This window comes from Epinephelus moara, chromosome 2 (assembly GCF_006386435.1).
Source record: "Epinephelus moara isolate mb chromosome 2, YSFRI_EMoa_1.0, whole genome shotgun sequence".
NCBI classification, from domain to species: Eukaryota; Metazoa; Chordata; class Actinopteri; order Perciformes; family Serranidae; genus Epinephelus; species Epinephelus moara.
Genome location: NC_065507.1, coordinates 29,627,157 through 29,643,722, shown reverse-complemented (window position 1 = coordinate 29,643,722; position 16,566 = coordinate 29,627,157). Strand labels below are relative to the sequence as shown.

The 16,566-nt window shown below is 39.4% G+C and overlaps 1 protein-coding gene across 3 annotated transcripts in view; it reads right to left on the bottom strand.

The window, feature by feature from the left end:
* Positions 1 to 14,253: 14,253 nt before the first annotated feature.
* Positions 14,254 to 16,566, bottom strand: part of b3glcta (beta 3-glucosyltransferase a) — an 86,334-nt gene continuing 84,021 nt past the window's right edge. For all 3 annotated transcript variants that reach the window (XM_050071957.1, XM_050071968.1, XM_050071975.1), the window contains one exon: positions 14,254 to 14,985. In XM_050071957.1, coding sequence (XP_049927914.1) covers positions 14,818 to 14,985 — 168 coding nt within the window. In that variant the 3' untranslated portion in view covers positions 14,254 to 14,817. The remainder of the gene's footprint in view (positions 14,986 to 16,566) is intronic.

The window sequence follows — 16,566 nt, the reverse complement described above, 5'->3', positions numbered from 1 at the left end:
TGAAAAAAATCTATTTGTTTAAAGATTGTCTATCTGTTTAAAAATAGTTCAGGGAAGTATGACTCCAATAGGTAAAAAGAGCATTACAGTCATCTGAACTAGAAAAAAAATGAAAGCATTAATAATCATCTCCGTTTTAACTTCACAGATCTTAACTCATCAAAAAACATGCATGCACAAAATGGCTGACATAATATTCAAGAGACAGAGACTGGTCAAAGATGACATCTAAATTACAAATATTATGCCTAGCGTAAGCACTTAGTGGCCCCATATGCTGCTGAATGTAAGCAATTGAACTTTTAAGAGCAATCATTGGAGCGTCTTCTCTTTTCAGCGTGTAGCCAGAGGCAGCTGTCAGCCCTCCAAATCTTAATTCCATCTAAGCATTCATTAAAAAATGGACGATTGGTAAAAATCATTGGGTATAAAAGAGCAAAATATCTGGATGTCATTGGCACGAAAATGATAAGCAATGCCACTAAAATGGCTAATAATCTGCCCAAGAGGGAGCATTGGGTGAACAGAGTTGGACCCAAAACAGAATCATGTGGGACACCACAAGACTGAGGTGCTGTATCAGACATAAACTGACTTACAGAGACCCAGAAAGTTCTGTCAGAAAGATAGGATGAGAACCAGTCCAAGGCAGACTGGCAAATACCCACCAACTGTTTGAACCTGTTTGAAAAGGATATCACCAACATTATTTGTGCAAGTTTATGATTAAACCTTCAGCACTAATGCCTTTACCATCAGTCTCAACTGTACTTATGTGAACACCCTAAACTATGATAATGAATAAACTAAACTTTACACCTGCCAACCATCAGCGTGTTAGCATGCTGATATGAGCACAAAGCACTGCTGTGCCTAAGAACAGAGTAACAGCCGCTAGCATAGTGGTAGACTCTTAGTGTTTTTTTAAAAAAAAATATCAAAGAAATTTCAAAGTAGGCCTACCTGGAGTCATACCCTGCTAATACATCTTTGACTTGAAACAGGCAAGTAAACTGAACAGAGAGCACAGAGAGATTACTGTATAAAAGAAAAGTGGAGACTCTCTGTATCTGGCTGTCTTCAAAGTCCCTGCACAGAGAGGACAGATGAAACAACAGAGCTTCATTCTGCTTTAAATGTCACGCTTGATTACATCTTTTCCTTTTTTCTACTGATCAATTGAAAGTTTCTGCACTCTGGCATCACCGCTGCTTTATGAATTTGCATGAGGCCTGACTTTCATGGGGCCAGAGCAATAATAATGGAGACAATAAGAATAATGTAATACTGACAGCAATTTAAGTGATATTAATGACCACTGGGACACATTACTGTAGGAATACTGGACCAATATAAGTAGATTTAAACAGAATGACAGAATAAATTTATCCCCGAGCACCCTGAGTTATTACAACACAGACAAGGGACATAAACTGCGAGCTTGTCTGTTATCTGTGTTTCTCCACCAACGTGTTGGCTGTCTGCCTATAGAAGAATCAAACCAGAGTCACATTGACAGTTTCACTAGTCTGATTAAAATTTCAAACACGCATGGGGATTCACCATAATTATTCTTTCACATTCATCATATGGTGAAACAGGAGATGCAAACACTCAAGGGAAATAATGATTTCACTCCAACAATTTCCAAACCACTTGTTTCCGTCGCTGACTCATACAATTCATTAGTATGAGAGTGTGATCAGTCCAAATACAAAGAGGCTAACAAAACAGACCTGGTCTCAAAAAAGTAGAACACGACCAGCATCCCTTTTTAGTTTCATGCAGCAGCTACTGAAGGGCAAACTCCTTTGAAGAAAAAGAAGAAACTCACCAGGTGCTTGATCTTTCTGCCTTCATACTGTAGAAGCACAAATACAGCTCTTACATCTACAGTATGGTAAAACATGTTTAGGGAATGAATACAGTAGAAAACTAGACCCCAGCTTCTAGAGAGACATAATGGCAGTCAGCTCAGTCACCAGGAGAAAATGTTGGCACTGTATGTTTCTGCAAACCACAGATACATCACATTTGTAAGTTTTGTACGTAACATATCAGGGTTACTAAGGTGACATAATTCTAATTACATGTATATGAGGTGATTTAGTTATCGGGGTTGGAGGGGCTGCAGACCACTGTTCAAGACCAACAGCATCGGCTGCATTTTCAATGGGAATTGTGCCACCAAAGTGGTTGTTTTTTAGTGAGACCTCAGTGGCATTCTCAGCAGTGAGTGTGCCATCAAAACTGGTTGCTTTTTAGCGAGACATCTGTGGCATTTCTGGCAGTGATTGTGCCACCAAAACTAGCTGGTTTTTAGTGCGACATTGGAGGCAATTCCAGCCCTGATTGTGGTACCAAAATGGCTGTTTTTCAACGAGACATCTGCAGCACTTCCAGTGGTGATTAGGCCACCAAAACCAGGTATTTCAAGCCAAAACATGATCTTTTCCCACCATAACCAAGCCGTTTTTGTGCTTAGAAATAACCCCATGCAAACCACAGCATTGCTCAAAAGTAAAGAAACATAAAAAGTCGATGTCAAAATGTCGAATGTTACATATCCGTGGTTTGCAGAAATGTACAATACCAACATTTATCCTGGCGAGTGGGTTTAGTCATCAGGAGGAAACAATCTGAATCAATTTTTAGTCAACCCCTGACCCCCTCCATGTGCAATTTGCTATATATATTTGTACTCTGCTATTTTAGTTTGGCTGAGTGGGCACTAATGGATCCTGTAATTAATGGTTTCCCTTCATTATGCCTAATAATTTACATGTTTGTTTGCTCCTTGTATTTTACAGTACAGCATTTGTGGGGAAGCTACTGTTTGAATCCGGTCTCATACAGGCTCTGTGGGTCGACCATGATAATGTCAGCATGAAATTTAGGGGTTTAATTCTCACTGACGCTGAAAAAAAAAGAGGCATGTATTCATGAGCACTCTGGATAAAAGAGCCCATAAAATTGCATATATTAAAAACATATATTTATCTAGGCTTCAATATTACAATTCGCTTTGCTACATCTTAGTGCAGTTTCCATAAAGTTAACCAGAAGACCCAGAGTGAACATAAAACAATAACAAGTATTCAGTTCATAATAAGATGATACCAGCATGGTGATTTATGAAGGACCAGACCAGCCAGCCAGCCAAATCTAGATCAAGTGTGCATGAAAGAAATTGCTATTCAGTTGTAGCTACCATGCTGCTTGATATTTGCCAACAGTTGTCAACATACAGAGCGGAGGGAGTACATGAGGTTTGCATTCTCTGTATGGTGCCACCACCAGAGTGCAGAATCACCAATTAACAACTATTTAAAGAGTGTAGCCTGGCGAGCTTTGTGAAAAGCCGAAATGCGCAAAGAAGACAATAAACCAACATCAAAAACAAACCCGTAGTTGCTTGTCACACACAGTCAAACACAATTAACAGATTTTTAGATTTTATCTTTGGAATTCTTCCTGGGTGCTCAGGCTGCTCATATTTAATTCTCTTCATTAAAATGCATGTTTCAAAACTGCTCTCTCCTCTTCCTCCACACCATTTTATTCTCGCTAAAGGGCTACAGATCATGAGTTCAAGGTATTGTTATTCATCTGATCTCGCACTTTAAACCCAAACATCCTCACAAATGTTAATAAGTAGCGATGATGTACTGTAGTCTTTTATTTGAAAATAATGAATTATGTCTTCTTTGTGCATTTTGGTTGGGACAGAAATGACAATAGGTCATCAGTGAGTGAGCGAGGATGTAAAGAATCAGATCAGTCAGATTTCTATACTAAAAGCAAGCTAATGTTATTGGTTTCCAGCGGGAACATTTTTACATGATTTTCCATTTTTGTTATTGCTTAGGTATGCTATCACCAACGGCAAGCGTGCAGAATACCAACTGCCAATCAGATAAAGGCAGAAGTTTCTTTCCTTTACTCCATTTCCATTTTTACCTGTACTCTTCCACTGCCTGATTTAATTCTGCATATCATAAAACACCAGCAACAACAACATGCCATAAGAGGATTATGAGCTTTTCTGAAGTTATTCCAGTTTTATTTTTTCACCTCCAACATCAAAGTAAGAAACTTTGATGTTAAAAATGAGACATATCTTTCAATAATATGTAGGTAAGGATGGAATTAGTGCCTAAATATTTTTAAGATTTATTTAAAAGTCAAAGGATACAATGATGTTTCCGTCAGTGGTTCTTGTGTTTCTGGCCACTGCTGCAGAAGCGGATCCTAAAATACACCACCTTTGAAGTCCCCATGAGATGAAAAAGAAATGTTTTAATCCTGTGCTCCTGTGTTAATTGATCATTTATCTCTTGTTATATGCCAAATATACATTAAAAAAAAATCAGTCTTACATCAAAATCCCTGTCTTTTCTCTTCATATAAAACCAGGTTAAACACTTTTAAATATTTCATGACTCATCCTGCTCTCAGTGATGTTAACAAAAGTTCATCCAGTCAAATGAGATTTTGGGTGATTAGCTAGCCACACTGGTCATATGAAACCGCACTTCACCACTAACAGAGCAGTATGGAAACAGATAAGAAATTATGCATGTTAGGATATCAGTGGGCAAAACCTTTGTTGTCATTTCCAGAACAATGTGGCCGAGTTCTATTTCATTCATCTCTCCCTCATCCTTCTCCTGATCTAATGGCGAAGGAGGTGTGTATGAAGCCAACAGTCCACTCAGCACCGGACTCCATGTAGCTCTGTACCGTGCTAAATTCTAAGCCCACCCACTTTTGAGTGGTCCAGTCAAATATGAATGATTTAACTTAAATCCCTCTTGTGACTGTACATCGCCTAAATATTCAGTTTCACTGGGATATATGTTACAGTACATAAGCTACAGATGCTCTAACTTCCATTTCAAGGGGACTTTAAGGGAGTGACATTTAGAGCATACCAACAATTCAGAGTCGGGGCTGTCTGCACACGGTACTCAACATGGAGGTAACTGAGTCAGCAGCTAACAGATAACAGTGCTAACGATAGCAACAACCCAATAACCCCCATATGAGCACAGTGCAGACTGGCAGCTAGCCACTGGGACACACACACACACACACACTCACTCAAAGGGACCAACTCATCTATTACACATTTTGGCATGATAATGGCTTGCAGGGACTCGCATGCACTAAGATGCACCCCCGGCTGGATCGTCTGCCACAGGGGTGTCCAAACTTTTTTGAATGGGAGCCAGATAAGGTAATGTGAAAATGCTTGGTTGCCAGCTGCATCTCACATTATATGGGTCATTTAAAAAAAAAATCATAGACAAATGAGACAAACGCAACTGTTTGTATTCAGCTTTCCACAGCTCCTGAAGGCAGTGGCCCACGCTGTCAACTTGAAGCTTCTTTGTTGAGGCCATGTCTGCTCCCCAGCAGGAGATGTCTGCTGTGAGGTAACTGTCTGTTTGCTTTGGTTCACTGCCTGTTAATGAAAAGACATTAGTTACATCTGTGTAGTTCCTACTTGGTGCATGTCTACAGACTGTATGAGGTGAATGAAAAATATAATTTATTTTGCTTGATTAACCAATATTGTGTGGTGGGCCACAAATAGTTAATTTTGAGAGACAAGCTGCGAGCCATTTAAAATCAGTTCACGGGTCATAATTTGCCTCCAGGCCGGACATTGGACATTCCAGTCAACCACATCAAAACAGAGTAGCTCAGATTACAACACACACAGAGGGAGCATGACCTCATTCTCTGCTCAGGACATTGCTCCACTATATCTTTATAGCAAAAATGTTTGCTGCTATATTAATGCTCCAGATGTTACATATAGAACCTTTTGAACACAGTGTCCATGTGGTGGATGTAACCTACTGCACATACTGTATGGAGCTGTGTAGCTTGACCTATTTGGCAAAATGTAATACTGGTATCAGGCGAGGTCACACAACACAGGAAGTGCTGAATCTAACCCTGTGAGGGAAACACATAACATCTATTACACAGCACTGAATGAGTTCACTTTACTGTGAAAGCTGGGTTTACAGCTGACCGTGACAGAACTCACTATGTTTTGTCATCACTGTCACCTTACTATGATTAAAAGTTGGGTTCAGGGTACATCATGTTACACCCTGGATAATGAAATATCTCAAGAAGGAAGTTCAAATAGCTACCTCCCATTTTTGAATCCAAAAAAATGTAAAATGTCAGTAAAATTCCAAACTTTTCTTCACGTCACAGACTATAGCTGCGACGTAGGAGCTTATGCTGCTCCAGACTCACCCACACCTCTCACAATAATTACATTTCATGTGAGAGATGAAAGCGAACAGGTGGCCATTTTTCTCTGCTTTCTGTGTCTCAAAGATAAATGAGGGTTAACATGTGTGGGAGGAATTCTGACTAGTTTCATCACACCATGTTGTTTCATTACACAGTTACAGTATCAGGGCACCTGCACACCGAGCCGTTTTGCACTCTTTATTTATTTTTTCTGGTTACTGAATAACTATCCTCACCATCATCATAATGGTGATATTCTTGCTTGAACCTTTTGAAAGCAGACCAGTGTTGAACAGTTTTATTTTAGCACAGACTACCTGAATATAATACGTGTCTCAGTCAAGGACAGTGGCCTCAGATTTGGAGTTGCTCCCCAGGCGCAGCAGCGTGGCTGCCTACTGCTCCTAAAAAGTTGGGTCAGGTCAAATTCATGGGACAAATTATCTGCAGGCATGACTAAACTACCAATGAACTCACAGAGCCACACTATGCCTAAAAACACATTCTGAATTAAGGGCAGTGACTGTGCAGTGTATATGAATGCACCAGACAAACACACATTATAGTCCTTAGACTGCAGTAAATGAAGACAGACGTAGTTGTTACTTGTAGGGATATACTGCTGGAGCAAAATCATACAGTGCACATTCTCCTCTATCACAGTAATACTCAACTCCTAATCCTGCAGCTGTATCACACCTCCATACGTGCAGCTCATACAGTGTCGGGAACTGGAGGTGAAGGCTCACATAATCAAGTGCTCCCACTCCTTTCTCACAAACTAAGCTTGTTAAAGTTAATACTTTCCCTGAGCTCATGACTATCAACTGAGCTGTTGTCAGCCTTTCCCTAACCCCTGTTACTTTTTTTTTTACCAATGCCTGTAAAAAACAACACTCCCAACGTTCACATCATTAACGTCTCCGGTTATATACATGCCTAATTGACTGCTCAGGACTGTGATGACCAGTGCTTCCCACAAACAATGAGTTTCAATTGAACATTAAAGATGCACTCCACTGATTTTACGCATAAAAATCAGTTTACTTGACAGGAAGCGTAGATCTGGTCAATCCCAGCTTGTCAAATCCACATTGCATGGTCAGTGGCCCATTGGCATCAGACACCAAGACATAGGGGCATCCTCTAGCAGTGGTATTAGATGCTCGGTACTCGAATTTGTTGATGCTTTGAGCAACTACCATTGTATGAAGAGGGAGAAAGTCTGTATAGGTTGGGCAGTAGGGGAGCTGGCTGGGCCAAACAAACTCTGGACTTTGACCCCAGAGCCTGCTGTTCATGTCTCGTGTAAAACCAAAAGTCAGTCAAGTAATTTTAATAACAAATTAGTGTACTAGTATATGCAGCATACTATGCCAGTGGTATACAGTATGTCAACTTATATTGCATAAATGAGAAACATAGTTATTATAGTATAGTATAGTATAGTGTTTTTTTTTTTACCACTTGCTCCTGTTGCCTAAACCTAAGGAAGTAAACCTAAAAACAAGTGTTTTACCTAGGTTCTGAGTTTATTTAGAAAAGGCCAGATGCATTTAACAAGCAAATGAGAAACTGTTAATTTCCTGTGAAAACTGAGATTTATTTTTAAAAGAGACAATGCATGTAATGAGCATGACTTGACACACCGTCCCTCAGCATCCAAAGGTGACGCAGAAGGGGTACCTACTGTAGCGTGTCATACTGATGTGTCGGGCCACTGACCAAGTGTCAGTATTTGATGAGCTGGAATTAAGAATCTGTACCACTTATCAACTGGTAATCAATTACCACACAATAGCAAGAGCAAATTCCACTGATCTTGCCATGTGGTTATGAATGATTGACTGACTGACTGACTGACTGACTGACTGACTGACTGACTGATTGACTGACAGTCAGTCTAGACTGTGAAATGTGTTCAGCTGTTGGAGGGAACTAATGAATACTGTTTTAGTGTATTAGGCCATAGGGACACTGTAAAACTGTGTAAAAAACATTCAGGTCATATAACAATTTGAAATCATGCTGCCAAAAACTATTTAACTGTTATTCTTTTTAACTGTTAATGCTGTATTTTGGTGACTAGTGCAGCGCATGTTCACAACGCACCTGCTTAGAACAGGCAGATTGCTTGGCCTTGCTGTTTGCAGCTCTCTAGGGAACTGCTCATCCAAGCAACTTCACACTCAACACTACTTTTCCTTGAGTCCTCAGTAACACACCCGCCAAGTGTGAAGTCGATCAGATGAACAGTTGTCGAGAGAAAATCAAAGGACAGTCATACATGCATACAGACACACACTCCTTCCATTTTAGTTAGATTTATGTTCCGGTTTGTTTTTTTGGGTGTTTACCGTTTCACCCAGCTCTCTGTCTTATCTTTACTGTACTGATATATTGTTATAGCCATAAAAAGTTAATCACAGAAGCAAATGCATACACCACAAGTGAATATATCAGCAGACTCCACTCCCATCCTGGACAGCTAATACCATCTCTCCCCATCAGGCAGATGATGCAGTGTCCCATGCTGCAGCCTGAACAGATACAAGTAGTCTGTGTTCCCCTGCCAATAAAACTGATTAACTCAGAATGATAGTCTGGGTCTCCACTGCACAAACACACACACACACTGCCTCACCCTCCTATTCTAGCCTTTCCTTTAGTTCTTATTATTTATTTATGGTGAGTGGTTATGTATAGTAATTGGGAGGATTTTTTCCCATGGTGTATGTCATTAATTGCAGTTTTTGTATGACATATTTTGTTTTGATCCTGCACTGCTGCTTTCGTGTCCTTGCTGCTGTGACTTCCATGTTCAAGACAAATTTCCCTGCAAGGACAATAAAGTTTATTTGATCTAATCTAATCTCTTGGAATAAGCAGCTGGCGGAGGGCAAGTATTCAGAAATATCTTAATCGCTATCAGTAGCCTGACACTATGACAGCACACTATTTATTTTACTATTGAACTCGCTATAAAACCAATCTTGTGTAACCGGTGGTTAAGCGCTGGTAGCGTTTTGACTTTCAACACTTGTCCTTGGCCTGGCTTTTACTGCAACCCGCCCATTTAGCAGCACATCTGCACGAGTTTAACACCCTCTGTGTTATCCACTCTGCCTCTTTAAAGAGATCCCTCTCAGAAGTAGTATTATAATTTGACACAGAGTTTATTCTATGAGGCTAAATTGTGCAGGTACAATCATATTACCCTTACAGCACACTACTGAGTTATACATATACATGAAAATAATTAATTCATCAGACTTGCCAACATTCATTATCATCATTTTCTTATTCCAAATAGACAAGCAAAGAGATGAGTCCTGCTGAGGAGCACCTTCTGAATGCATAATGCTCAAAATCAGTACTTAATTTATTGGATGGTACCAGTAAAATTTCCCATCGATAATAAAACTGTTAACAATGTTCACAATGTTACACAGATTGGTCTAATCAAACACAGCCTGGCTCATCTCAGGCTTTATGTGTGTGTGACAGAGGGTTTGGAGTGTAATCGTTGGTGGTTTCACATTAAGGAGAAAGTATGAAAATACAAAAAGCTATGAGTGAATCGGTTTGCACACTCAATCTGGACTCTAAATGGAAATTATGTACAAACAAACAAACAAACAAACAAACAAAAACACCTTTACTGCTTCCTTTGTGTTCATTATTAAAAGATTCCATTTGGCACAGATTACTACATTCATGCTCCCTGACTCATTTGATGCAAGTATGCATCAAAAGGAAAGGAAATTAAAATTATTTACAAAAGAAACCAACATTTTTTTATACGCTACATAGAAATATGTTTGGATACATACTCTAAATTATAGTTTGGTTTGAAAGCAACTCATTTTAATTTACAAAATACTCTTTCACAAATGTCACAAAATGTCTAAAATGGCGGAGTATGAGACAGTGTGGCCCTGGGCACAGACATGCAAACAGCACTGCCACCTCTCCTACATAGGGACACAGGGACTTTATAGTTGTTTAGCCTCTTTTATTCTGTTTTTGTTTTGCATCTCTTTGAAGCTGTTATACATCTCTTTGTGGTTTTGTGTCTCTTTGTGGTAAGTGTGTGTGTCATTCTGTGTCACCTTGATGTAATTTTGTCTCTTTTTTTTCATCTTTTTGTAGTAGTTTTACATCTTTTTTGATCATTTTGTGTGTCTTTGCAGTTCCTTTCCTTCTTTTTGAGTCTTTCCTGGTCGGTAAATTTGAGTGACATTTTTGCAGATGAAGGCCAGGGGGGGCTCTGACACTTAGAGACCCCACCTGGCCTGTATGCATTGTGTGCATTTGGTAATCCATCCATGAGTCTACAACCACACTAGTGGCTGTGTAAGGCTGCAGTGCATTGAAATGCTAACTTCAGTGTGCTAATGGGTGATGTTAAGCAGATATGTTTACCATGTTGTTATCATTGTTAGCATGCTAACATGTGCTAATTAGCACTAAGCTCAAAACACAGCTGAGGCTGATGGAGCTGTCATTAGTTGTGCAGGCGTCAGGGGATGGCAAAAGTTAAGTACAAAATTTCATGAGAATTTATCTAATAACGTTAGTTGTTCAGATATTTCAGACTGGATCAAATTGGTAGCCCATCCCAGTAGAGCCACGCTGCTAGCACGGAGGAGTGATCCTTATATTGTACAGCACATGGTTCAAAAGGCTTCATTTTTACCTAATGAGATCACTTAGGCTACTGTAACTGGGGAGAATTATGTTTCTGGGGCTCATGTCTCATAATTGTTTTGCTAAAGAGATCTTTGCAGTCACTGTTGTTCCCCTGAAGGGATGGAAAACAGATTGGCAACAAGTGAGATCACTGAGTGATGATAAAAGCCTCAGCTGAGTCGACTGTGACAGAGATTTGAGATGGCACTGACTGCAGCAGCTCTTCTCATCTGCTCCATTTTGGAGGCCCTGCTGGTCACAGTGAATCCTCTGAGGAAAATGCACTCATGTTCAAACAACCCCAAACTGAAAACTCTGAATCTTCCAACTGCTCTCCAGCCAGGACTCTCCACGACTCACAAATGCTTTTATTCAAGTAATGCTTTGTGAATATTAATCCGGTTATGTGAAGGCAGACATTGAAATATAATGAAGACCTGAACTTTCTTTACAGCTAATTTGTAATCTAGTTAATGGCTTCAAAGGAGGGACAAAGGTAAATAGGTGGAGAGTGAGTGTCTGAGTGTGTTCTACCTCTTCACTATGGCTTAAAATTCACTATACACACACTATAAACAGAGCCAATGTTTGTGGGGAGCGGGGAATACTTACAGGTCTAAATGAGCCTTCATTGAAGTATTTTACCTAAGGCTGTCAAACTAACGCATTAATGTTGATTAATCAATCACAGAAAAAATAATGTCTTAAAAAAACGCCTATTAATTGTGTTCCATGGTGCCCTGTGACTCAGTGCGTCACTGAAGGCCACATTGGCTTTGTCACATGATGGAAGCAGACAAGATGACGCTGCTTGGTCCCGTAAAAGGAACATTTACATTTTAAAAAACACCCAGATAACTATTGATAGGAGCATTGTTGTCTGCAATTTCTGCAGTAAGGAATTTTTGTACCATCGGAGTACTTCAGGCCTGAAATATGACCTCAGTGCAAAGCATTTAGCAGCGCGCCCGGAGTTCTGAGCTAGCACAGCCTCTGATGCTAGCGCTAGCAGCCAGTCTCGTCAAGCCACACTCGACCAGGCATTTAGACGCAAACTGAGTAAGACTACCTGTGATTGACTAACTAATTCCCTTGCAAAATGGACTGCAATGGACCGCAGACCAGTTTCTGTGGTGAAGGACAGGGGGACAATTGTGTCCAAAATCCAGCAGCTTTACAACTCATCTGCCAAAGTTTATTTAAATTTTTTTTTTTAAACACTATCACAGCAAAAATTGATGCATACGATTAATTTAGATTAATCAATCACAAAGAATGTAATTAATTAGAGCCACTGGAGAGGGATTAAAGAGGTTGCCTACCCCTGTCCTAACTTAACACGCAGCAATTCTAAGGAGCTAGTTCAGCCAATTTGCAAAACATGCTTTACAGTTTCATTGGGACTACTGCTTTGGTATAAAGTATCTCAGAGGCAGATATCTAAACACCTGAACAAACAAAACACAAACTGTGAGAGGATGTTTTTGCAGTTTGAGTCAATCAGCTCTTTAACCGACACAAAAGCTTAACAGATGATAAATATTGTCAAGTTAAACCTTAAAGACTCATAAGATTCTGCCTCTTCTCTACAAGTGGATTGATTTTTGTGCATCTTGTGATCAACTATTACCAATAACAAATAGCAGATAAATCACAAAACCCCTAACTGGATGAGATATGTGAATTATGATGATACCAGAGGCAAAAAACATATTTGCAAAAGCAGTTCAGAGAGCAATATTGTGGCACAAATGACTAGAATTGGGTAATTTGCAGGCATCTGTGGTGTTTTTTGAAGCACATAATGTAAAATCCCTTCAGTGACTAAAATGATCATCAAAACCATATTCATAGCTGCATAGCTGATGTTTTAAGCGAGGTTCGGATGTCACTCTGTAAACTGCAGTGCTCTCACCGCTGAGGACACTGAAGTCATTCTGTGAAAATTGGAATTTCTCTGCAGGAGAGTTAACGGTTCACATTTACACATGCCGTGTTTTTTTTAAGCATGATTTCTTTAGGCCAACAAAATAAAATATGAATAAAGAATGCAGTATTTTCCCCTTTGGAGTTTAATACCCATTAGTGTGCAAAGGCTCTGAAACAGCATTTAAACATTTCTGTAGGGGAATGAATTCTACAGAAAATATAATCAAGCAAACTTCCACCAAAAAGCTATTTTTCCTTTAACGTCTGCTCAATTTTCTTTTGAGGGGGTGGAGTGCATAACCTCAGTGTTTCTAAAAACCCAGGCTCTTAGCCGAACAAGAAACAGAAGATATACTTCGGAGGAAATGCAGTGAAACCCTCATCTTCCTGTTTGACTGTTTTGGACAAGGATAAAAGCATAAAATTCAACACCAGACAAACCCGACTGTGATGTTGTTGCTGACATGCTAGAAATATTGGCGGAGCAAGCATGTCATGTGGACCTATTAGAATTATGCAGAGGATTTCCCTCAGTGCAAAGTACTGTCTTACCACTACTCATCACTCTATGTGTGGGTGAGTCCCACTAGGCATTTAACTTGTTTCCTGCAAATAGGTTACAATTCATAGGTGTGTGAGATGTCTACTTGACTTATTGCACTGCTTCAAATGCCTGAGGCTAATAGACTTTTCATGAACTCGAGCCGGCCTACTGTGCTATTAGGACAGTGTAAATTTAGCACCACGATGCTGACAGAGTTTGTGAGTGGAGGAGCATCTTCTGTATTACAGTGTGCCTTCCACATGCTGAAAATCAGTTTTCCCATAATAACATTTCAAATTTTCATTAATTCATAATCCTAAGGTTTTCTAAACCCTTCTGCAGGCAGTTTTTTTTCTTAAATGAAGCATTACAGCTGCAAATTAATTCTTTTAGATGGCAAACAGCCAGGAGAAAAGTTTAATTCTTCAACCGAGGCTCAAGGTCTTTGAAAGACCTTTAATAATGGTCAACAAATCATTGGGTCTGCCAATTAATTATCTGAGACAGTTAATTTTGTGGAGAAAAAAAGTGAAAATGAATAATAGGTACTGATGGTGATAAAACTCATTTCAACCTCACACCTAAGGATATCAGCTGTTTTACAAGACAGTACGTCTCAGAAATTATGCTCCCTTTTTTTCCTGCGACTGAGGTCAAACACAGTTTTGAGAAAGAGACGGTGTTGGCCGAAAATGTAATGAATGAGGGTGTTTAGTTGAGCCTAAAGTAAAGGTAAGACGTTTATCTGCCTGAGCAGCAGTTGGACCCTTTTAAAGACTACATGTTAGGAGTAATTACAAACCTTCAGCTTGCTTTAGAGAGTTTTAATGCTTTTTAGCTGCACCAAACAGTCTGTGTTTCACCATCTTAGTCGTAGCCTCAATTAACCTTTAACAGCTTCATAATTTATACATAACTGGTTTAAACTAAATCCTATAATGGGCCTCAGATGGAAAAGAAAAGCAAAACATTCTCAAATATTTATACTTTTATGTCAAAATAGAGCACATTGTACAGCATTAGTGATACTTTTTGAAAGGTACAGTATCTCCCAGAGAAGAGGCTCCTCTGTAAGGTTCAGATTATTCATATGATATAAATATACACATATTTCCAAAATAACAGTAACCTCAACATGCAACTCAGTCATGAAGACGCTTACAGATAAAGTCATGGACACACGCTCGCATGGTCCCTCTTAACAGTTCAACATCAACAATACAAAAACATTTACATCTGTGAAGGACAATATGTCAGTTCCATGACTCCATAACACACACACACACACACACACATACACACGCACACACACACATACGCACACACAGTATATACATACATACTCGTACAGGCTAGTTTTGTGCTTAAAATGATTATAACTCTGTCTTAGCACTCTTATTAAGTCCATCTGAAGCTTTAGCCCTCAAGTCCTCCTTAAGCCATTTGTTGAAAACTTCAATGGGGTCGATGTTCCAGTGTTTATGGAAAGAGATGGGCACCTGGTGAGCTAAGAAGTCTCTGGCATAGTCCTCTGGGCGTGCCTGAAAGGTAAGATTAAGTACAGTAATTTATATTTGGAAGCAGCCACCAGAGACTGTGTGCAGAGAGCAAGAGCGAAGGTGTGAAAGTTTATGTTGTAACAGATGCTGCATGCTGAAAACTGAGCAACTCAAACTATTGTGTTTTAAGAAATATAATCAACCAAACGTCAGTAACCGAATCATTAAGCTGGAACAATTTGTTGATTTCATTGGCTGATTCTTTGACAGAGTGACCCATAATTTGGATTAAATCAATGTATTGGTTTGTCAACTTGTTAAAAGATGGGTGTGTTAAGGGTCTGGCACACTTGTGGTGTGCTCACAAAGGTCATTTCACTTATCTGTGCTAATTAGCCCTCCAATCGGGGCTGTGTGAGAGTGTATAGATTTTTCTTGATTGACGCTCACTCTCCTGTTGTGTTGTTTGTGGAGGACCAATTACAACTTTTTTTTCCCACAGAACTCATTTTGACATGTCAGAGTAGGAGAAGCACAGGTGTTAGTAAAAGAAGTAATGACAGCTGAATTCCAATTAGCTGTTTCAGTTTGAGGGTCCGGGTTTTGTGCGTGCTGGCTCACTGTCCCACTGTTGAGGCTAATGCGGCATTCATTGCTCCGAGCATGGTCCCATTTTCTGAATCGGGAAGTTGTTCTTGTGGCTTTGGTGTGTTCATGAGCTTGATGTGGAAACAACACGGACACTACAAACAAGATGTGCTGTATTTTATTGCTCAGAGTGTTTCAACTACACTTAATTAAGAGTTTGAAGCTTTATTTTACAAAGTGATTTTGTCCAAGCCTTGTTGCTGCACTAGTACATACTCTAAAACTACTGAAGTATTGCTTTACCTGAGTAATGCTAATAAACAACTTTTCTAACTAATCTTGGTCACCTTACATGGACAGCAACTTACGGATACACCTAACACCATCTTACAATTGACATATGAGCAAAAAAATGACATGCAATATGTGAATTTAAAGTTTATTAATATCTACAGAACATTTACTTTCATCAGTAATGTTCCTACATGTATGACGGCAAATCCGCAACTTGTGTACCAACACTTTGGCTTACTTTCTGAGTTGTTGTTCATTCACGGGAATTTTTCCAGCCAGAAACTCATTTTTCTGCTTATTCCGACATCACATGAATGCAGGGTTACTGAGACACTTAAAAAATAATAAAGCCATTGATAATATTATTAGTCAGACATGTGCTTTTCCCACTATGGCAAGTCACAACGACTGCTGTGATTTCTCTGAAAGCTCAGATACCTCTGACTTAACACAGCCTGAAAAGGTTAACAAGTATAAATGCCCATTTAAATCCATTATTCAAAGTAAATAAACCCATATTTTAATGATATGGTGATATAATATCATTGCTCAATACTTTTAACATCCACAAAACCCATTCTGCAACCATCTTGACTTGTCCAATGATAGTGTGAATAGTAGCAATTAATCTTTCCCATCTTTCCCATCTATCCCATGTGACGTGAATGCGACAGGGTGCTGCATTTACATCATGTCAGCAGAATGGGAAGCACGGGAAAACCATATATAACTGCCAATTTT